This window comes from Thamnophis sirtalis, unplaced genomic scaffold (assembly GCF_051295495.1).
Source record: "Thamnophis sirtalis isolate CommonGarterSnake01/CBP01778 unplaced genomic scaffold, rThaSir2_p1.2 scaffold_4, whole genome shotgun sequence".
NCBI lineage: Eukaryota > Metazoa > Chordata > Lepidosauria > Squamata > Natricidae > Thamnophis > Thamnophis sirtalis.
This window is the reverse complement of record NW_028261384.1, coordinates 18927505-18952146: the sequence shown is the minus strand read 5'-3', so window position 1 is coordinate 18952146 and position 24642 is coordinate 18927505. Positions and strand designations below refer to the sequence as shown.

The window sequence follows — 24642 nt, the reverse complement described above, 5'->3', positions numbered from 1 at the left end:
AATGGGAACTCACTCCATTACGCGGTGCTAGGGATTCGAACCACTGAACTGCTGACCTTTTTAATCAACAAGCTCAGCATCTTAGCCACTGAGCCACCATGTCCCTCAATATAGTGGTCTCACTATATTCTGACCTAGATTCAACTTCTGCGGAATGAATTGCTTCCCTCAATTAACCCCATTTCTTGAAACTACTTCCTTGAAACACTTTATAATATTCAAAGATCAAAACTATCAAGTCAGGAATTTATATCCAACCATGCTTTGAAATCAATAATGCCAACTAATGATTTCATAGTATTTTTGTCCATCAGGACTCCTCGGGGATGGGATTCAGTCTACCTAAGGATAATTTAGGAAAAAATATTTGGCTTCTAATTAGAAATCCCATTCTCTTTTATGAAATGGAAGAGCTTCCTAATTTATTATTATACATTCCACTCATAATGTGGAAAGGTGAACTGAAGATGGAAGGTTACAGGGGAAGTATTTCCCCATATGGCTTAATCATTTTACTATGGAAGAAAGTACAATTCAGTTAAGCAGGGTCGGCAAGTGGTTTGTCCCAAAGCAAGCAAATAAGTATTATTAAATGTCTGAATACTTTCTACTTTTAAAAAGAGAAAGAGGGAAAAGAAGCCTTCAGGATCAGGATTTTTAAGCATGGTTATGTTTTTCATGTTCAAAACCTCATCACCCTCTCCAGTACTTTATTCCAGTCTGTTCTCATTAAGAATTTGTTTCCATTGTTCATGCCCTGTTACACAATTTCAGTTTAATTAATTATCCCGCTGATATGAAATCACCAAAGAATTCTTTCTTTCTAGGTACATGCAAACTCATTAACATCAAATATAATAGATTTTTTTTAAACCACTATAGAAAAATACTTAAAGAAAAAGGCATTCAGTTGTGGAATGAAATTCTGACTTGTTTTATCATTTCTATCTCAAAAGTAATGTAACTTTCTTGAAAATAAATGTCTTGTTTAAAATTTTGGGTTAGAACACTAAAAGGCATAACTGTATTGGAAATGTATTCAAATATGTAAATGGAATACATATTCTAGAAGATCACCAGTAAGACTTCTGATTCAACTTGCTTTCAAAAACAAACGCGTAATTTAATGACAAAAGAAAAAGAAAATAATAACTGTAAGAATAGCTTTAGAATCTTCAGCTTAAGTAACTAACATGAGACTAAGAAATACTATATGGGTTTTACTTCCACACAAAATGAACAAAACTGCAGAAAAATGTTAAAATGTTTTTAAGGAACCAGCAAAGGAACCAGCAATGACCCAGGCCTGCCACATCCCCCCAAAACAATTTTCCAGTGGTGCCATAGACGCTACCATCTTGTTTTTCGCTTCTAGGTATGCATAGAACAATTTTATTGCACTGTGCATGCGTATGCAGCACGCCCATGAGTGAACTGGCAGTAGTGCCAGCTGGTACCCACCCCGTATTGGATACGATGGCTCAGTGGCTAAGACGCTGAGTTTGTTGATCAAAAAGGTTGGCAGTTCAGCAGTTTAAATCCCTAGCATCGTGTAATGGAGTTCGAGTTCGAAAGCACGTAAAAAAATGCAAGTAGAAAAATAGGGACCAACTTTGGTGGGAAAGGAACAGTATTCCATGTGCCTTCAGCATTTAGTTATGCTGGCCACATGACCACGGAGACGTCTTTGGACAGCGCTGGCTCTGCAGCTTTGAAATGGAGATGAGCACCGCACCCTTTAGTCGGGAATCACTAGCACATATGTGCAAGGGGAACGTTTACCTTTACTTAATGGAAACTAAAATTCATAACTTCCCAGGGTCCACTAAATTGCCTACCTCTATATGCCTGTATGATTGTGAATATATATAAAATTAATATTTCATATTAGATTATCATAAACAGATATATGTTACCTGTTCTTGTCTCTCCAGCCATTTATCTACCATGGGATGAGTGGCACTTAATGAAGATCGAGCATTATCCCGCTGAAATTGGTTAGAAGACCAGGTACTGGTGTCCCGAGGGAGACTTCTGTAATTTTCATCTTTCTGTTTTAAAACAAAGGGAGGAAACTCCTATGATATAAAGCCAAAGCAAAAAACACTGTCTAAGAATAACAACCTTAGAGCAAGACTAGAAAAGATACCTCTCCAAGACTGACTGGTCAATAAACAATTGGAATATTTCCACTGGAAATCTTCTGTAGAACTTCAAAAAACTCCTACAGAGAGTTGTAGGAGTTGACTTACAACTACAATCAGAACCAGAATTTCTATTCCTAAGCAGGACCGTTATTTGTTGAATTGTGCCTCATTTTATGACCTTTTTGGTTAAGCAAATAACTGCAGTTGTTAAGTGAATCACATGCTCAGTAAGTAAATATGTTTTCCTCCCTTGGCTATCCTTATTGGAAGCTGTCTGAGATGATTGCACATGGCCATTTGATAATCCCAGGATGCTGAAACCATCATAAATATACTCCAGTTGCCAAGAACCTGAATTCTGAACACAAGACCATATGACGAGTCACTTTTTTATGCTATTGTAACTTCAAACAGTTGTTAAATGAATAGTTGCAAGTAGAGGACTACTTAAAGAATACTCCCAAACTCACTGTTACATCAGGACCAACCAAAGATGAATCCAGTTAATTAAGCAGTCAAGCAAGGAATGTGTGCTTCTCGATGGTTAGGATTCTGGGTTGGGGGTTAGCTAACCCACATTCAACACCCAAGTACTGCTGTGTGGTGGGGTGACCTCCTATCATTTATTTATTTATTTTATTTATTTATTAATTAGACTTATATACCGCTTCATAGGGCTTTCAGCCCTCTCTAAGCGGTTTACAGATTTTTTAGCAAATTGAGTCAGCAACTTGCCCCCACAGTCCTCATTTCACCCACCTTGGAAGGATAGAAGGCTGAGTCGACCTTGGGCCGGTGAGGTTTGAACCGCTGAACTGCAGAACAGAGTCAGCTGAAGTGGCCTGCAGTACTGTACCCTAACCACTGCGCCACCTCGGCTCAATTCTCTCCAGCTCCTTGACAGGTATATGTAGGGAGCACCCGCAAATGTGCCCTGGGCATAGGTGATGTCACCAGCTAATCCTTTCAACCTGGAAGTGTGTTAAACACTTCCTCCAACATGAATGGGACAGGATTTGGCTTATTTAGTGAATATCTCAGGTACAGCATTCTAAACCTGTTTCTCTTTGGAATCAAATGCAGCGGAATACATTAAGAAAACAGTATTTATGTTCCACCTGATATCTATAAATTTCTGTTTGCCATTATAAACTCAAGATGCGCCCATGTGCTCCCATCTGTCTATCAAAATAAAACAGAATTAAACTTTTAAAATGTTAAAATGTAACTAGGGGGTACAACAGGCACTGAAGACACCCCATAAATTTATCTTTATGCTATTAACATATACATCCAAAAGCCTTTGGTAAAAGGCAGCCCGTCAGATACATACCTCCTCTTTATGCCAGAAATGTATTTGAAATTATTAAAAGCCAGAAACAATTATTAAATTAATTGAAATGGTGCAAAGGTAAGATAAAATCAAAGTCAAGACAAGCAATATAAATTAATGTGAATGAAACTCACTCCAAAGCCTTAATTTACTGATGTGAACTTATATGACAACTTTTGAGTGAGCTGATAATGATCCTTGAAAACAAGTCAGAAAGATAATGAAGAGTTAATTCCCAATTCTATATTGACTGATAATTATAATTTCCTGTGTGTACTTTTGGAACAGGATTGCCTGAATAATCCTGGCTCATCTTTCAATTTCCATTAAATTATCTCTCTCGGAAGATGTGTATGTTCTTCTGCAAACTACCAACACTAGGATCCTCAGAGCTTATATGTCTATTTCAAATGCATAATCTTATCTTACTCCTGGTTTACTACAGAACCACTGTTTATTTATTAGATTTTTATCCCACCTTTGTTATTTTTACAGAGAAGGCCTATTTTATTCTCTTATTATGGATTACAAACTAAAAGTAAAATTTAAATCTTAAATAAAATAAAACTTAAAATATGCCTGGTTCTCACACAAATGGAAATCTTGCCCCTACCCAATAGTTTATGCAAACTATTTGCATTAAAAAGAAGAACTTCTAGTCATCTAGTTAATCTAACATGTATTATCATAGTCCAGAATCAAGGACTCTGTGAAGTAGAGAAAAAAATATAAACTTTAAATGTAAATAAAATGTATATTTTTATATCAAATTTCTCAAAAGTATACATTATGACAAATGGCCATTATGTAACCTTGAGTATCTGATAGAGAAAATATCATAGAGAGCTTACAAGGATCATGCAGAACTAAAAAATATTAAAATATTTAATAGGCTTGGGAAGTCACTATTCTTTGTCAAGCATTATTAAACCTGGAAACAGGGAAGTAAATTAAAATGGCAAAGAGGTCAATTATCATAATAGCCCTCTGTGAAAAGCTGACATCTGTCCAGGGCTCAGAATCAGATAACCAAGTTATCTGATTAATAAATTTAATCAGTAGAAACAGTTCAGGAATTCAAATAGGTATACCATAAAGCTCTTAACTATAAAAAGCTACTAATATCAGTATGCATCAGCTATAGTGTGCTGCCAAAAACAAGGTTTTAACACCTCTGTATTTGAGGTATCTAGCCACCTAAGACTACTGAGTCAGCAGATCTACTTGGGAATGAAATGGAGAGTGGACAGTCATTTCTTGCCCTACCTCCCACATAATCACTGGTTTTGTTCATTGGGGTTCACATGGAGGTGAATCTAACTATCATTATTTTTTGAAACTACAGAGTCACCAAGAGTGAGTGGGTGGCCAAATTTGGATGGATGGATGGATGGATGGATGGACGGACGGACAGACAGCAAAATTCACTTAGAAAATGTCTCACTTAGCAACAGAAACTTTGAGGTCAATTGTGGTCATAAGTCAAGGACTGCCTGTATTTCAATAATATTCACAGATAAGTGAGAGAAAATTGTTTCTATTTGTGAGATTTATCCCGCTTTATAGTAAAAAAAAAAAAAAAACACCACCCCAATATTCTTGTGGTAGATTTTTGCCTATTAAGATATCACCTTAAAGTCACAGGGAAACTAAATTCTCCCTGGAATCACATTATACTTTTAATGACCTAATGGACACGCCCATGCATATTTTTTGGAGTCAATATGTAAGTGAATTGCAATTGGCTTCTTTTAAGATATCCCCCTCCCCCCTCTTGCTAACCTTCCAGAACTTCAATATATTTGCAGAATTTTGCCAGATACATATACAAGAAACCAAACATTGGACTGTTCTCCATTGAATATAATGGTCATTAAACTATCTAACTTAAACCCTTCTCTGTATTAGCATGTTAATGCACATTTCTGCACTTAAAACAAATAGTCAATTGTGTTAAAAATCCCATTACACCCTTGAAATTTTGTATATTCAGAAACAAATGCTGGAGTTGTTGGATCCGATACAGTGCTCAATATAATTTAATAATCGGGAAAACATTGTTGATATTTATCAAAGTAATAATGGCACAATGGATTATAATTGAAGTAGATTTCTGGGAGGGAAGAAAAGTAATCCATATGGTTTATTTAAATGAGTTGTCTATAACACCTGCCATAATGCACCTACTTTACTTTCAGTTTTTAATTGTTTCCATCTCCTAATCACATTTTGATCACTTTATATCAATATATATGTCCTAGTATCAGTGGTGGGTTGCAGAAGGTACATCCCAGTACGAGTGGACCGGAGCTTGCCCGGAGCACCAGGTACTGTTCCGGTACAGTGCTCAGGAGGGCCCACTCACCCGCCCTCGCTCCTTACCTGTCGCTTAAAGCCTTCAGCGCTTCCATGCACGCGCATAGCACGTACAGCGCCTGTGTGACACTCCGCCGAACATCTGGAGCATCGCAGAGGCATCGCTGGAAGGTAAGACGCAGGCACGCGCTGTCCGTGTGTGCGCGTGGGGCGCACGGGTTCATGTGGAGGACGCCGGGCCCTGTTGCAACCGTACTGGTTGGAACAGGATCCGGAACCCACCACTGCCTAGTATATTATCTTGGTTTTGTCATCTTTCTTTCAAGGTCTCTCTCTAGGTTACTTTTTATTCCTATAGCAAATTGTAAATATATCAACTATGGTGAATTCGTACCTTCACTGAACAATTCCTACTGTGCTCTTAATCTCTTTTCTGAGTTCAGATACACTGAACTGACATATGTGATTAAATCTCCCTTATTATAGCTGTCTCTAGAGTAAAAAATGTGTGACAGTCAAGTTAATAGTGAAGTTGCTGACTTTAAAAACTTGGGTTTTTTTAAAGGTACCATATTTTTTATAAAACTTTGTCTTACAATGTTTCCATTTAATTCATTGGGGGGGGGGGTTTCCCCCATAACTACCTATCATCAGCTAAGCTTTCTATAATGGATATTCATTATTTGTGGCTTTGATCAGTTCTATTATCAACAAGAAACAGCTTGCATGATATAATTCAAATTAAGAACTGCAAATCCACTTCTTTCTGGTATCTTGCAAAAAAAATTGAATTTTACTCTTGATTCCCCCGCCCCCCCCTAGTCTTTCTGTCTATATATGAAGTTATTGTTCTTTGAAGAATCTTGAATGGTTTTGTTGGAATATAGAATTAGTTCCATTTTAAATAAAAAAACATATTAGATAATATATTCACATATGTTGTTGCAATGAGGCTTAGCAAAGAAAAATGTTAGTTTCTTCCATTTCTCTAGGTCCTTTTATTGTTATCCCACCTTTATTGTTTTTAGAAGTAACCCAAGGCCAAAACATCTTCCTCTTCTTATTTTCCTCACAACAATAATCCTGTGAGATGGGTTTGGCTGAAACGGAGCAACTAGCTCAAAGTGACATAGCTGGCCCCATGCTTATACATTAAAACATTACAATAGCAGAGTTGGAAAGGACCTTGGGGGTCTTCTAGTCCAACCCCCTGCCGAGGCAGGAAACTCTATACCGTTTCAGACAAATGGCTATCCAACATTTTCTTAAAGACTTCCAGTGTCCTGGAGGGAAGCTGTTCCACTGATTAATTGTTCTAACTGTCAGGAAATTTCTCCTCAGTTCTAACTTGCTTCTCTCCTTGATTAGTTTCCACCCATTGCTTCTTGTTCTACACTCTGGTACCTTGGAGAATAGTTTGATTCCCTCTTCTTTGTGGCAACCCCTGAGATATTGGAACACTGCTATCATATCTCCCCTAGTCCTTCTTTTCATTAAACTAGCCATGCCTAGTTCCTGCAACCGTTCTTCATATGTTTTAGTCTCCAATCCCCTAATCATCTTTGTTGTTCTTCTCTGCACTCTTTCTAGAGTCTCCACATCTTTTCTACATCGTGGCGACCAAAACTGAATGCAGTATTCCAAGTGTGACTTTACCAAGGTCTTATAAAGTGGTATTAACACTTATAAAGGGTTAATACCACTTTAATGATCTTGACAAGGCATTATGAAGTGGTATTAACATTTCACGTGATATGTCAGGACTAGAAGTCATAATCTTCCACTTTCTAACCTAAGTGCCTTAACCATTAGGCCAAACTGGCTTACGTTTTGTAGTTTTATCAATAAATATTATATTATTACAAATTATATTGTAAGTATATAAATATTTTTTAAATAAATATTAATTTATTTTTATAATTCTGGAGCCCAAAAATCACTGCCACAACTAGCTGTCCCATTGATCAGATTCAATTCTGTCAGTATTCAATGTCGTATCCAAATAAAGTATTTTGGTGACGTGGTAAACTATCCAGGAAATCTTTAAATAACCAATTTCATATTTAATGAGAACTCAAAAACTATGACAGCTTCCTACAGAAGGCAGGATATTAAAGTGCAATGAAAAGTTGGTTTAATACCATGGTTTATCCACAGCTAATGATAATTATTTGTTCAACAATATTCAGCCCACATAATCCTCACTTAACAATCAAAGTTAAGATGGTCGTGTGATCACAGTTCAGGTACTTGGAAATCAGCTCATATTTATAACTGGATGCAATCTCCATAATCACAAGAAGTGATTTTCTTTTTGTCATTCTCTAGCAAAAAATGCCCATTCGAGAAAATGGATTTGCTTAATAATCACATGTTTAGCGATTCTTCTAATTCATTTTACAACCATCATAAAACTACCATAAAATTAAATCAGGTCATATGGGAACCTACATAACGACCACAATGATCCATGACCAAAATTCAAAGCTCAATTGTGATTGTTAGGTGAGGCCTATGTTTATTATTATAAGAGGGTGGCATTTAATCATGGACCCTGGAATGGAGAAAGGAAAGAGGTCTATATGAACAGGATTTTTTTACTTCTCTTTGACTATATAAGGAGTTCAAATTGGATGCACATTATTTTTCATGTTAAACTTTGGGGGAAAGGAAGAGCTACAGTATATTTGTGGATTTTGAGCAGAAGTTTTCTAACCCTCAAAGTGCAGGACTCTAATAGAGCCGTAGAGAGCCCAGAAAAAAAATCTCACTTTCAAGAATAGCAACATTCTCCTTTATGTATATATTGAACAGATGCATGAAATAGAGGCAAGCTTCAGCCCTATTCTTGATCTAATGTGAAGGCCTCCAAGGGTTCAACTAAAGACCTGAAGTGAGATGGAAAGGAAGACTAATGCCTATGTAGAAATAAGTTTTGCCCTGAGATAATTAATCAATCAACTGGTCAAGGAAATAAGGAACTGGGACACAATTTTTATCACTATTTAACATTGGACTGTACTACGGGTGGATTACTGCTGGCATTACTGGCGGTTCAGTGTGCGCACGTTCTGCGCACGTGTACAGTTGCCTGTAAATAGGTCTGCACATGCACAGAATATTTTTAAAATGCCAAAAAAAACCAAACCATGCTGCGGTGGGGAACCAGTTCGGACAGCCTCAGTCACTGCCAGTTCCGCGACCCAGCTCGCCCGAACCAGTGCAAACCAGTGCGAATCGGTAGCAACCCACCTCTGGACTGTATGTATCAGTCAATAAAATACAATCTAAGATCAATGCAAGGACTTTTTGGCCCTGCCACCAATTCACAGCAGTTCTAACCAAGACAAGAGGTGCTATTTGAAACTTGCTACATCAGGGTCCCCAACCTTTCTGATTCCATGGACCGGCAGTGGTAGTGGTGGGCAGCGGGGAGGAGGGGATGGCTTCATAGTCAAATGAAGTTTAGCATGCTTACCCGCTGCTCGCATGTCCCGTTTCCACGGATCAGGGGTTGGGACCCTTGTGCTAGATGGTCTCTTTTCTAGATGCTGAGCCAGAAACAAGGTATCTTGCTCATAATGTATGCCACTAACTTATTAACGATTTGCATGAATGAAAAACATATCACTGCAGAATATCATTTACCATGAAAGGTAAGAACCGTTGAAGGACTAATGTGTATATGAAGAGATAGATTTAAAAAAATAGATTTTTTACCTTAGAAACAGAAACAGTCATTTTGGGACTATTGTGTTTATATGGATGCCAGGCAGGCACACATTTCAGGACTTCAGGGCTCTATAATAAGGACATAGAGGCTAATTGTGTCCGTCAGCAAGTGACTTGTTACAAATGTTTGTATATATTAAATGAGACGGACACCATTGTTTGGCAGTCTCTATTCCCCTCTGGGTAGGTTCAGTTTATTTTATCATTCTACAATGCAATTGAACACTCTGCCTATTTCCTGATGATTTTGGAACTCTGACCTTGTAAACCAAAGCAGATGAGACAGGTGCAGTCCATAAGCCATGCTTAACAAAGCAGCCAGGTCTAGCAGCACAATTCCAGGTGTATATTAATCTGAATACACAGAGAAAGTCTGTACTACAAAATTATACCAATAGAGAAAGAGTCTTCTTGGAATAGGGGAGGAATGAAACAGCTAGAAATAATGGCGCTCCTTAATTGGGAAAACAAGAGACAAGAGCAAGTATTTAGTTCCAATCCTCACAAGGGCCAGAATATTTGCATTCTACTTTCTGCAAAAAGCATTTGAGGAAAAACAAATGCCTCTTACTCATCCTGTTTATCGAAAGCCTTTTAAAAATCTCTCTTCTCTGGCAACTGGAAGAACCAATCAGCTGTATGTGATCCAAATCAAGATGAAGGGAAGGAAGAAAGAAATTACTAAGTTAAAGGGTGGAGGAGGGGGTGTTTCTTCTTATTTCATTTGGATAGTGGCACTGAAAATCTGAATCCAAATTGTGGATTAAACCAAAATGCCACACTTATTTACAATGCAATTCTTGCAACTGGGATAACGCCCAATATTACATCTGCATGACAGGCTAAACCAGTGTTTCTGAAACTTGCCAAGTTTAGAACATGTAGATTTCAACTACCAGATTTCCCCAGTCAGCACTGCTGGCTGGAGAATTCTGGGAATTGGAGTCCAAACATCCAATTCCCAGAATTGGGCTAAACAAAGAATTTGTGCAGATCATGTTCATTCCCAAGATTCAGGAATTCTGGCAGATTTTTCCCTATTGCTGCTCATTCTCCTTTCCTTAATCTCCCAATAAAACCTCAATAAAGATAATGCAAAACAAACAAAACACAATCACTGATTGATGTAATGTAATTACAGTGCAGACGCAGAGCTTCTGTCATGGGGGTACTTTTAATAAGACAAAAAGAAAAAAAAGAAAGAAAAGAAAGCAAGGCTATGTTCATTTCTTCAGGTGCACTTTCAAAAAGAATTCTTATAACAAATAACACTTAAATAAACAATGATACAAGATTGTCCATCTACAGCAAGATGAGAACTAAATTATGACTACATTCAATTGTTAGAGCCCTTTCTTATTTTATTCTTATACCATGATTACTTTATAATATTTAAGTCCTTTTGTTCCCTATCATACAGCATTCAAAGTTTCTAAATTTAAGGCTCATTCGCTTTCTCTAACAATGTTATTTTTTCTCTTTTCCATTTTCTAATTGTGTAAGACCACCCACTTTGGTCATCATTTTCTATTTTCATATCATAACATCGTACTTTCCTGTTTTGTTAAATAAGATCATAGCTGGTAAATGGGAAGGAGGGAAGCTGGAACTACACAGAACACGTTGTGTATTGCTTTAAAACAGCAGTTCTCAATCTATGGGTCGAACCATCTTTTCACAGGGGTCACCGAGGAGCCTCCCACGGAGAGGCTGGCAAGAAGCTGGCTCGAAGGGAAGGAGTGGCTCGGGTTCCCCACACGGCAAAAGGAGAGGGGTGTGTTTGTGTGTGTGTGTGTGTGTGTGTGTGTGTGTGAAGTAGGAGTCGGAATGGAGGCGAGGAGGGGGGAAAAACATGCATAGCACAGGACGTTGGCAAAACAGCTCGCTCCGAGTGATGGAGGTTGATGGGCAGAGCTATGGAAGCCAAGAGGTACCATTTCTGAGGTGTAAAACAAGGCGGGAAAAATAAAATAAAATAAAATGATGTGGGATGCGCGTACCCTGAGATTCCCTATTAAGACTGTTACCCATGCTTTTAGCATGGGTAACAGTCTTAATAGGCTTTGGCCCCTCTCCTGCGGCTCCCTGCTGACCCAATCGCACAATCTGTTCTCCACCCTGAGAAGGCACGAGCCTCTCGCCTGCTTTTGCGATTCCGCGTCCTTTGCAGGCAACTCAGTGTCAGGAAGAGCTCCAGCCCTTTTCTTGTGGTTATCTCTTGTGCACGTGTGCACAAGAAAAATACCCTCCAGAGCCACAATCAAGGTGGAGGAGACAACGACTCTCCTCCCGCTGTCGCTACTGCGCAATGAGGTGAGTAACTGCATATGCAGCGCAGGAGACTCCTCAGTGCCAGACTCAGGTCAGCGTGAGCCGCGGTCCCCTTCGTGTTGGCTCAGGAAGGAGGAGAATGGGTGGAGCAGCAGCAGTTGGTTGGGTGCAGGGAAGGAAGAGCTCCTACGCTGCACAGGGCTCTCCTTGTGCAGGGCTCTGGAACTTTTCCTTCTCTGCATCCAGAGACGGCTGCTCCAGCTCTTTCCTGAATCAACACGAAGGGGACCAACCTGAGTCTGGCACTGAGGAATCTCCTGCGCAGCGCAGGCAGCTACTCACTTCTCAGTGGCAGCAGCAGAAGGAGTCGCTGTCCCTGCCACCATGATCGTGGCCCAGAAGCGTATTTTGCTTGCACGGCAAGAAATAGTTGAAAGACAAAGGGGAGAAAGAGAGAGAGAAGTTGAAATGTTTTTGGATATGTTATCTAAAGTTTTGATGGTCCTTAATGCATTAAACACTGGAGATCATGAGATCTACTTCTGCCATGGGCACAAATCCAGGGCGGCATTGGGACCATGTCACTTTTATTTAGCTCTAGGAAGGGGGCAATGACAACCACTTTTACAAAACCATGCCAAACCTTCCAAGAAAATTGCAGACTTTCCAGGCAGTCTTTAAAAACCAGAGATGATTAAATAGAATTTTTTTTTAAAAAAAAAAAACCTGATACCAAAGCTCAGTTCATTCATGTGTTGGCATGAATGAAAGGTTAATTGCCCTTTCTAATGCAAAATGGAATCATGCACACCTTCAAATATTCTGCACATTGAAAGCCAGATTCTAGCTATAGTAAGACCAATCCGTGGCTTAAAAATTAAAAATCTAGGTACATCCAAGCTATAGCAATAAGTAGGTATGCTTCAAGATGAAATCTGAATTCCAAAGAAAACATTACACCAATGTATTATAGTTGTGTAATTTTTTTGCAACAGAAAGAAAGAAAGCATTCCATCGTTTAGAAAAGAAGACATCTTGACTCTCCATAACTAAGATTTTACTTTTGGAACATTCAGATTTCTACTTAAAAAGTAGATCACTGTTCTTTAAATGCGCTATTATTCCTTAAATGCACAATGATCTTTTACAATTATCAATTTCATGAAAAATATGTCCTTTTAAAAGGATATATTAATATAGGTTGCACCACACTACAATATTTCTCCCATCTTCTTGATTTAATGTTCCTTAGTGTCCAAATTCCCAGTGTCTATACTAAAGCAATCAGATTCCTTTTCATTTGGTCATTCTGCTCATTTCTACAGATGTCATGTTTCAGGGAAGTCCTGGAAAATATCTTGCAAGACAAAAAAGCAAATGCTCAGCTGCTAATGATGCAAAGAAATGTAAACATAGTTGGGTGGCATTAATTTCCTATTCTTTTTTAAAAAAAAATATGGCTGCTTTATGGTAAAATGCAAACACTAACATTTAGATTTTTCTATAAATATTCAGGGGAAAAAATAAACTTGAGGGTGCCAAGAATAAATATTGTAGCCCTGTTTTTCACATTTGTTGAAAAGGTCTTGAGAAAAATATAACCACATTTAGATTATTGTAGTTACTATCTTTAATAATAACAAAAAAAAGTCTCCGCTTACAGATATTATTTAATTTACAACCATTCATTTAGTGACCATTTAAAGTTATAATGGCACTGAAAAAAGAGATGTATGGTCATTTATCACACATAACTTTTGCAATATCACCATGGTCATGTGATCAAAATTCAGGCCCTTGGCAACTGGCTCCTATTTATGGTGGTTGCATTTATTATATTTGCAGTATCCCAGGATCATATGATCACCTTTCAAGAGCTTCTGACAAACAAAGTTAATGGGGTAGCCAGTTCAATTTACAACTATGTTTCTAACTTAAGTACAGTGACTCACTTAACTGTGACAAGAAAATGGGGCAAAACTCACTCAAAACTCACATAACAGTTGTTTAGAAACAATTGTCTCATCTAGCTACAAAAATATTGGGCTCAGTTGTGATCATAACTCAGGACTACATGTCTGTAGGGATTCTCAATCATCCAGACATTTCGCTTCTCATCCAAGAAGCTTCTTCAAAACTGAGAGCTCTGGATGAAAAGCAAAAATCTTCAAAGAAAAACAAAAAAAGTCCAGTTGCCTCTTGCAAAAGCACCTTTGGCACAAGTCAGGACTACCGTACTTGACCTTAACCTCCTGGTGATTTCATAGATACATTCAAAGAGTTTTCTTGACAACAATATAGAAGTTCACATTGCTTTCTTCAGGATATAATGTTTTACTTCTTAGTGTAATATAAAGCCCTTGGTTTTTCTGGTTATCTTTCTCAAAAAAAAATCTTAATTTTAATTTTTCATTTTAGGTAAGGATTATTACTGAGACTCTGCATTAGGGTCGTCACCATCCCCCCCCCCCCGAGACAAAATAGGTTCACTAAATCTAAGATAGTCTAAAGCAAGGGTGTCAAACTCAGGGGGTACTTAGATTTGGCCCACGGGGCTGACCTAGAAATAGAAGAAAGACCTTCCTGCGATGCTTCTGCTAGCAAAAACAGGGCATGGGGGATGCATATGCCTCATTTTCGGCCTCAACAGCCCCCTACAGCACTCTGCCAGCCAAAATGAAGTGAGAGGGCCCCATTTTGGCTGGCAGAGAGCTGCAGGAAGCCATCCAGGTCAAAAACGGGGCACAGAGGGGGTGCATACAGCCCCTCACGCCCTGTTTTGGTCAGCAGGGTGCTGCAGGAGGTCATCCAGGAGCTATCCCATCTGTCGTCCATCCTTTCTTCCCTCCTACTCCAGCCAGCCAGCAAAGGACCACTACAATGCTGATCTGGCCCTCGAAGAAATCCAGTTTGACACCCCTCGTCTGGAGGTTCTATAGAGCTTCCAAAAATGACTCAATCATTTACAGATGGATTCCTACAATATCCAATTATTGGGAGTCTTAGAACATGTAAAATCATCTTAGGATTGGATTGAAATAGGTTTTAGCCCAGGCACAATTGAACATTCTTTTGCTTATAGGAATAATTTAGCAAGTGGTAGGAGAGTTTGCAACTATAATATCCAATTCACAAAAGTGCACAGCATATTGGGCATATGGGATATTAAGAGAATACAGGTGTAGTGAGGAAAATTTCCCAGACAAAGTGCCAATCAAGAATGCTCAACAGACGCTTTTCTACTACAGCAGTTTTCTTCTTAAGAAAAAAAAAATAAGTTGCCATCAGCTACAGATTTTTCTTTTGCCGTGAACATAGCAAGAAACCTCTTTACATTTTCACTTTGAGATTAAACAAGGAAACTTGACGGCAGATTTTTTCACAGGGCACAAAGGACAAATTGAAGAGATTAAAATAAAATTTTAGTACACAAAAAATAGAGAACTCAGCTATAGGCACTTAGCTAAAATATAACATAACACAATTATTGAAAAACATACATTACTGTGGAGAAACTACACTTACGGTCCTTTCTTTTACTGGGAATTGTTAAAAATTTCTCAACCTGATCCCTTTTCTTCCTCCTTATCGTCCACCAACTCCCAGGGCACAACTGCATTTTTTTCCTACTAATAGCTCATAAAGGACCCTGTGATTCTTCATAGTAAAGAATTTAACTCTTTTAGGTGCTGTGTCATAGTATAGCAGTGGTGGGTTCCGGATCCCATTACAACTGGTACAGTGCAACGGGGCCAGGTGCCCATCATTTGCACGCACGCAGTGTGCGCATGCGTACCACCACCCGCAAAGGTCCATCTGCTTGGCGGAGCATTGCGCAGGTGCCGTACGCTCCATGCGCAGGCGCAAATGCCCCAATTGGTTGAAATAGCTGTAAGGAGAGTGGGTGGGCGGATGGGCCCTCTGGAGTACCGTACCAGAATGGTACCTGGTGCTCCCAGCAGGAACCGGTACGCCCGTATGCCTCGATACGGTTGTATCCCACCACTATATTACAGGCTTACCAAGAAGATATGGAAGTATTAAAGCTTTTCGTCTGTGGACTAAAAATATCCCCCAAAAGAACAAAAGCATGTATTATAAAAGAAATGATATGGGTAGATGGAGAATAAGAGAGAAAAATAAAGATTCTGATTTTTTTTTTAAAAAAAAAATGCTTTCCTTTATCACTTCAGCAACCCAATCTACTCAGCTGTCAGTGTAAATAAGATACATATTGCTACATAAGATATTGAACCACAATCTACTTAGGGGTATTTGTGCATGTATGAATTCACTCTCTTTCATTATTTTTAGATGCAGTGTCAGCATGTGTATAAAAATTTCATTAATTAACCAATTAACTTGCAGTCTTTGTTTTACCTAGGTTCCTATAACTGTACTTTGAAATTGAAATGATATCACATTGCTAAAGAAAAATACTTTTACAGACAAAAATAGGTCAAGGAAGAAATTGCAGAGGGACTAAACAAAAATGGAAAATGTCTTTGATGTCTTCCATTTAAGAATAAAGGTATAAAGGAAAAAATGCTTCACACTGTTCTCTTTAGTTACCAATATCATTGTTTATCTGGAAATACTGAATCCAGAAAAATTATGATCGGCGGGTGGAAATAATGCCACCCACTGGATAGCCGTATTTCTTGGAAATTTAAATGATGCTATTAAGTTAGTCCTATTACGTGTATCTGTTCAATGTTTCTAGCAAAAGGTGCAAGAAGGAATTCTGCAGTTAAATGATACAAACTTATTAGAATAGGAGAAATCCAGAATTACTGTGAACGCAATAACATTTTAAGGACCATATTTTTAGTACATATTTTTTAGTAAAGTAACCAAAGAAGAACTCATATATTCTTAATTCTGCAAGACTGCAGTATTCCTTTCAGTGTTCATAACTAACAAGTCATCCTGTTTGTGAATTATGGAGGAAATGACCACAGTACCTTTGGAGGGCACCAAGTGTGGATTTGACTTTTCTTGTAAAAGAAAGTCAATGCCATAGGTTTAATGGAATAGAGAGGGGAAACTTTTATACACAAATAGTTCTACATGTGAAAATCTACACTTGTACAAATGATGATGAGGAGGAGGAGGAGGAGGAGGAGGAGGAAGAAGGAGGAGGAAGAAGAAGAAGAAGAAGAAGAAGAAGAAGAAGAAGAAGAAGAAGAAGAAGAAGAAGAAGAAGAAGAAGAAGAAGAAGAACAACAACAACAACAACAACAACAACAACAACAACAACAACAACATGGATTGCACCAGTGGGCTTAAACCAATTCTGTTGTACTTATTTTGTATAATGACAATAAAGGCTATACTATAATATAACCATGATCTAAAATTACAAAAGGCAAAATACAAAACATTCAGCTACATCAGACATTATCCAAATTAATATAGATATTCACTGTAATAAAAAAGGAATTTCTTTTTTAAAAGATTCAATAATGTGATTATCAGATAGTCAATTCTGATGATAGATAGATAGATAGATAGATAGATAGATAGATAGATAGATAGATGATAGATAGATAGATAGATAGATAGATGATAGATATGACAGTAATTGATCAGAGTTTTTCCTCAATTATTCTCTCTCTCTCTCTCTCTCTCTCTCTCTCTGTGTGTGTGTGTGTCTGTGTCTGTGTCTGTGTCTGTGTGTACATATGTTAATGGATGTGGTGACTCAGTGGCTAAGATGCTAAGCTTGTCAATCAGAAAGATCGGCAGTTCGGTGGTTCGAATCCCTAGTGTCAGATAACAGAGTGAGCTCCTGTTACTTGTTCCAGCTTTTGCCAACCTAGCAGTTCAAAAGCATGTAAAAATACAAGTAGAAAAATAGGAATCACCATTGGTGGGAAGGTAACAACGTTGTGTGTGCCTTTGGCATTTAATCATGCCAGCCACATGACCATGGAGACGTCTTCAGACAGCACTGGCTCTTTGGCTTTAAAACGGAGAAGAGCACTGCCCTCTAGAGTCGGGAATGACTAGTACATATGTGCAAGGGAAACCTTTACCTTTTTATACACACATACACACAGAGAGAGGTAGAATTTATGTGCCTAAGTAATTGAGCAAAAACTCCGATCAATTACTGTCACATTTAAAGAACTAAGAAATCTCGGTGCAATTTATAGAGACTTCTGTTAACCAGGTAGGAGATTGTCTACTGGTCTATTTTCAACCTAGCACACCATGAAGCAAATCAAGAGTTGATGAGAGCTTGTCTGTCAACTGTTGAATCAAGCCTCAAATAATCCAATCCCTCAGCTTCTTCATGATGCAATTTGGCGATTAGAACAGTATAAAAAGATTAGCAGTTTGGCGATTAGAGCAGTATGAGAAGATAAGCAAGCCAATTTAAAGCTGACAGTTCGGTGTAAGTTAAAGCATGAGTTTCCCAAATGAAGCAACCATGCTGAAACATTCAAGAATGTCATCTTTCGGGCAGGGGGGAAAAATGTAATACCTTCCGCTCGTGACTTCTTGGGCCGCCAGAAGGATTCTGCTTCAGAAAGCCTGCTGTTGTGGACCATCTTGTGGGGTTTTTTCTTGAAGGCTCTTCTGAAGTAAAATTGGTATCGCTGACTGACAAGGCGAGGCCTACTAATGCTGGGTCACTGCTGCGCCGTACGTGAAGAGGCATATCTGAGGAGATTAAAAACATAAAGAAACTATGAGACAAGACATTCCAACAAAGTGACAGACTCATACTGTCTTATTTGGAAACAAAATGGTGATAATATAAAACCTGCAGGATACAAAAAAATCCCAATTAGTTATCTAACATAATCAATGAAAGAATACATTGCTCAGAGGCCAGAAATCCCAATTGATAGGATCTTAGCCAGGGCTATAAAACTTCTGGCCCACATTACACATGCCCATGCTAGATTTCACTAGGGGGGAGGGAGTCACGATACATCACGATACATCATCGCTGCCATGACAATGTGAGTTTGACAACTCTGCTCTGAGCAACCAATGGGTAAAGGCAAAAAATAAATTCAATTAATATACTACTTTGAGTATTTAATAATTCTCCCCTTCAATTGCATCAATTTAGTCTAACTTAACAAATGTTCAAAGTTACATCAATTATTCATATAGCAACTGTTCAAAGTTACAACAGATCCTATATCCAAGTTCCAGAGCTCTGATGAATGCACACACCTACACACATATATATCCTGTGGTCATATGAACACACTTGGATATTTAGCAAAACAACTAACTTTTATGGCCAGTTACAGCATTTGGTAATTTTGTGAGATAATTTAGGACAGGTTTTTATCAGAAACCAGTCCTCTAAGATTGTTTCCAGCAAAAGATGCTCATGCAAAGCCACTGATAAATTTAATGACCACAGTCCTCACTTAATAATCACCATGTAAAAGATCATAAAATTAGATCGGTCACATAAGCGCCAACTAACAACTGCCATGACTTGTAATGGAAATGCCAGACTCCATTACAGCCATAAATCAAGGACTACTTGTAAACCTGATTATAATTTTTTAAGAAGCTTTGGGGCAAAGGCTCAAAGCTTTCATGGAATATATACAACCTTGGGTTGGATTGTATTTTATTTTTTTAAGCACCCAACTTCCTTGAACAAACAATATGAAGTTCCAAATCTTCCCTCATTTATAAAATGCAACAGTTAGTCAAAGGAAGATATTTTAACCAAAAACAATCACACCGATTTTTTTTTTATAAAGTGACAGTTACTGGAAAAATGCCTCAGGATAATTCCGAATAATGTTTTCCCCTTCTTTAAAACAAATGAGAATGGCATCACACAATTTGGGGTACTCCAAATATTGCAGAATTTCACCACTAGCATTCTTCATTATTAGCCATTTATCAGCAATTCCTGGACCAGATTATTTCACATGGATTACAGATTTTAAAAGAGAACAAAAGCATGGCCTATTTATTGTGCTTCTCCTTTTACAGTATTTGTGATGAATCACTTTTTAGAAATAGTCCAGGGGCTTAGTAAACTATGTTTTGGAAAAATTAGGACATTTTGAAAATATTATGAGCATGTTTTTTTTTTAAAAAGATATGTAAATTGCAGAAATGGGGCTGGAGTTATCAGACATTCCTACATATATTCTGCATTTTTATTTAACTTTGGACGGACAAAACATTGAATGCATACAGTTGCATGCATTTATATCAGAGCTGTCAAACTCCCAGCCCACAGGCCATTTGCATCACGTGTTGGCCATGTCCATGCCCCGTTTAGTGAAAGGGGAAAAATTCCCGATACATCACATGATACTGCCGTGATGACAGGAGTTTGATACCCCTGCCATTACACTATCTCCCTGCCCTGTTTAAACACCATATATTTTAATTGCACTTCAAGATGTTCAGTAGATTCACTTTCAAGAAACATGTTTCTAGCAATGACAGAAAATGTAATATAAAAATGGAACATCTATGGAGGTTCTCTGACATCATACTTTTAAAATGTCAACTGAACTCTCTTGGTTTTTCTTGAAGATGTTTCACAACTAATCCAGAACTGAATAAGGTTTTTGGATAACAAGTAAAACATCTTCAAGATAAACCAAAAAAATCCAGTTTCCTTTTTTAAAGCACCTTTGGGACATAAAAATGGAATAAAGATAATTTGTGTATATGTATATTATTCTTACCTAACAGCATACAATTTAGGTGCAAGCAATTTATGAGATTTTTAAACATCTTAATAAGTTTTATTATTATGTTCAAACCAAGACCATAAGTATGTGTTCTTTGATGCATGCTAATGTAACCAAACATTTGAATACAGGCAATGCTCCAAAGCCAAAGTGGAAATTTTGAAACTGGGAGGTAATTTTTATTTGATTATTATTATTTTAGTATTCAAAGTCCATAAAAAAGTGTTAATGAGCCATAAGAGGCTTTCAGACCATTAATTGTCCCAAATGTGGGAATGTGCTCAGAAAAGTTATTTTCTAATTCTTTTATAAAGCTATACAAGCTGTGCAAATATTGTTGTGCACTGTGTGAAAGAACGCCTATTTTGTGAATGCTTAATGTGCTGTCATTTATTTCCCCAGATAACCATCATTTAACCAATATTATTTCCCTTTTAAAAATCATTATTTCTAATCATTAAAAAAACCAGAACATTTTTAGACAAAAGCAGGGGATATGTGATGGGATGTCTTGGAGTTTGACTCTGTGTGTGTGTGTGTGTCCACACATTCTTTTCAAATTATCAGAAATGTACATAATGTTATACATATGACCACACTATATCTTACATTAAAATATAATAACCCCAGTTGCTTTATTCCTAAACTCCAATCTGTTTTTGCTCCAACAACACTCTTCCACAATGGTATACTGAATTGGAATTTCCTCTTATGCTGTGGCATCCCATTTCCATTTTTTTTTCCTCAGATAAGTATTAAAAAATTACTTCTGCACATATGCAGGTCTGTTTGTGTGTGGAATTATGAAAAAAATTAGAATCCAATAATGGAATGTATAAAGCACAAACTTCTTGATCAGTTCTCTCCATCCTGTTTCCCAGTTCAATTTCCTCTAGACATCAAAAAACAGAGCAATAAAAGCGATTTTAAAAAGCCAAATTCTAATCAGATTTGAATAAGTAACTCTGCATATTTTTTGCTGGACATCTATCTGCCTATTTAAAAAAAGACCCCAAAATTAAAACATGTAAAAAGAAATCAAAATTAATGAAGCCTGTAATAATACATTCATTGATTAGGTAATTATTCCCAAACTCTCATTTGGAATTCCTCAAGAACAGATGTTAAGTATAATGAAACAAACACTGGTTCTGAATAACAGAATAACAGAGTTGGAAGGGACCTTTGAGGTCTTCCAGTCCAATCACCTTGCTCAAGCAGAAGACCCTACACCATTTTAGACAAATGATTGCCCAATCTCTTCTGAAAAACCTCCAAGAGTGGAGCAACTTTTGGAGGCCAGCTTTCAAACTGGTCAAGTGCTCCTTCTTTAAGGTCCTTGGTGCTCTCTGATTTTGGTTGCCTCTCTGAAGACACTTCACCATGCAAGTAGTGCCAGAAGGGAGTGGGACAGAGGGTCACTGGTGAGTCAGAGGAAGCCACTCGTATATAAATTTATAGCAAACCCCACTCTCCTCCAGCATCAATGATATTACCCATTCGGACAATGAAATGTCTGCAAGGAAACATCTTTTCAACTTATACCAGCTAATACCCCTCCTTGAGGCTGAATCTATCTTCAAATGCAAATGGCATACACAATTTTATGACAAAAAATCCAATTAGACCGCCTAAATGTCCCCTAAACTGGGGAAATGTACTGCGGCATTTTTTAAAAAAGGAATATTAATAATAGGACATTTGTTAATGTTTAATAATGCCTTTGTAAGGTCACACTTGGAATACTGCATTCAGTTTTGGTCACCACGATGTAGAAAAGATGTGGAGACTCTAGAAAGAGTGTAGAGAAGAGCAACAAAGATGATTAGGGGACTGGAGGCTAAAACATATGAAGAATGGTTGCAGGAACTGGGTATGTCTAGTTTAATGAAAAGGACTAGGGGAGACATAATAGCAGTGTTCCAATATCTCAGGGGTTGCCACAAAGAAGAGGGAGTCAGTTACCCAAGGCATCTGAGTGTAGAACAAGAAGCAATGGGTTGAAACTAATCAAGGAGAGAAGCAACTTAGAACTGAGGTGAAATTTCCTGACAGAACAATTAATCAGTGGAACAGCTTGTCTCCCGAAGTTGTGAATGCCCCAACACTGGAAGTCTTTAAGAAGATATTGGATAGTTATTTGTCTGTAACAGTATAGGGTTTCCTGCCTAGGCAGGGGGTTGGACTAGAAGATCTCCAAGGTCCCTTCCAACTCTGCTATTGTATTGTATTGTATTGTATTGTATTGTTTAACTCCATAATTAAGTACATTTGAAAGAGGATGTACATTCACACAGAGGATATGCATGCACAGCTTTACATAAATACAAATATTGTCCCATTAACTCTTTATTGCTGATGCTACACCTATCTAGTTTTAATCAAAATCATTAATTTTCATTAAACGACTGTTAAGGTGATATGTTGTGAAAGAATGAATCAGTGTTACAACAGCATTTTTTCAAGAGTGCATCTGAAGCTAATGCTATATTTGGAATTACAAGACTAGCCTAAACAATATGTTGAGGATAGGAGAAATGTTTGTAAAAATTATCTTGAGAACTTCCAGGAATCAATTCTTCTCTTGAAAATCCTTTTTGGATTGTAGGACAAGATCAAGCAGAGCTGGAAAGTGGAGTAAAATGTGCCATTAGTTTATCATCCCTGCACTAACACACAAATCCAGCCCTTTGAATTCCTTTGACGCTTATCTAAGGCCAATTTAGCACTGACAGTTAGCTGTATATAGGCTTCAATAAATCATTTATGCTGCAACCTTCATGAATAGTTCTGATTCTTTGCACCTGACAGTAATGCTCCCAATAGGAAGTTTTTAAACATCCAGATATGCTCACCTGCTAAAAGGATTGGATATCTACCAGAACTAGATTGTATTATTGAATTTTGTTTACAGATCATTAATAAACTTTCCCTTTACCCAATTACCCGTGTAATTCCTACTGTGAATAGGAACTATTATATAGATTTTTAAAAAATTCATTTGTTTGTTCATTCGAGTAAGTTTTAACTTTGGGCGACTGCCTGAACAAGTCTCTGATGTTTTCTTGTCAAGATTTCAACAGTGGTGTGCCATTGCTTACTTCCAAGAGCTGAGAGAAAGTGACATGTCCCAGTCACCCAGCTGGCTTTGTGCTTAAGGTGGGACTAGAACTCACAAGCGCCCTATTTCTTGCCTGATGCCTTAACCACTATACCAAAGTGTCTCTCGGTGTAAAACACATTATGCAAATATTGCACAATAAGAAGAAGAAAAATTCCTTAATGGATATAATCTCTGGTTACTTTATATATTTCAGGAGTATACTCATATATATATATATATACACACACACACATACATATTTTACATAGTTAAAACATTAGAATAGTACATTGGTAGGCACAATGTGGTGTCACAAAATCCTGGATGATACCTGATCATATTTGATGCTTAAGTTTCCTTTGAAGATTGAATAAAACAACAGTGATCTCTAATCACAAGGCTTCAAATTCTCAGTGGCACTAATGCACTGTAAGTATTGGTTGTCTTCTGGAGCCAAGGTACATTTTAAATAAGCACTGAAAATGGGAAATCTAATCACACATTGTAGGGTTTTTTAAGTCAAAAAACCAGAGGAGAAAAATGAAATGAAATGAAGATGTACTGGGAGCTTAAATATATTTGAAAACATTCTCGGTATTATTAACTCAAGAACAGATGGATAAAGAAATACATAAAAGAAACTTGGTATGGACATGCCAAAGACTATATTTTGCTAAGCTGTTACCCCTGCTTCAAGCTACAACAGAGATTTGCAAGGTAACAGAACATGGCATCAAATAGAAATAATTTCCCAAAGATAGATAATAATGATTATTTTTCAGTGCTTTGATGTACAAAGATTTTTTGCAAAGAGCAACTATGTTATATCCTACTGTTCTTTTGCAAATAAAAACAAGGCCTAAATCTGTTGATGGAAATTTTCAATCATCCAGGTCATGGTGGTCCCAAAACTGCTTTTTCAAAAGGCAACCTGACTTTGTTCCTTGGTTGAGATGTTTCACTTCTCAACCAAGAAGCTTCTTCGGATACTCAGAACTGAAATTCTCAGAACTGAAGAAGCTTCTTGCATGAATGAAAGCTCCA

The 24642-nt window shown here is 37.6% G+C and overlaps 1 protein-coding gene across 3 annotated transcripts in view; it reads right to left on the bottom strand.

Moving 5' to 3' along the window:
• The window catches only part of PARD3 (par-3 family cell polarity regulator), a 602045-nt gene that overhangs the window by 308801 nt on the left and 268602 nt on the right, over window positions 1-24642 (bottom strand). For all 3 annotated transcript variants that reach the window (XM_087712541.1, XM_087712540.1, XM_087712538.1), the window contains exons 4-5: window positions 18290-18468; window positions 1917-2051 (exon numbers count right to left, since the gene is read on the bottom strand). In XM_087712541.1, the coding sequence (XP_087568667.1) occupies window positions 1917-2051; window positions 18290-18468 (314 nt within the window). The remainder of the gene's footprint in view (window positions 1-1916; window positions 2052-18289; window positions 18469-24642) is intronic.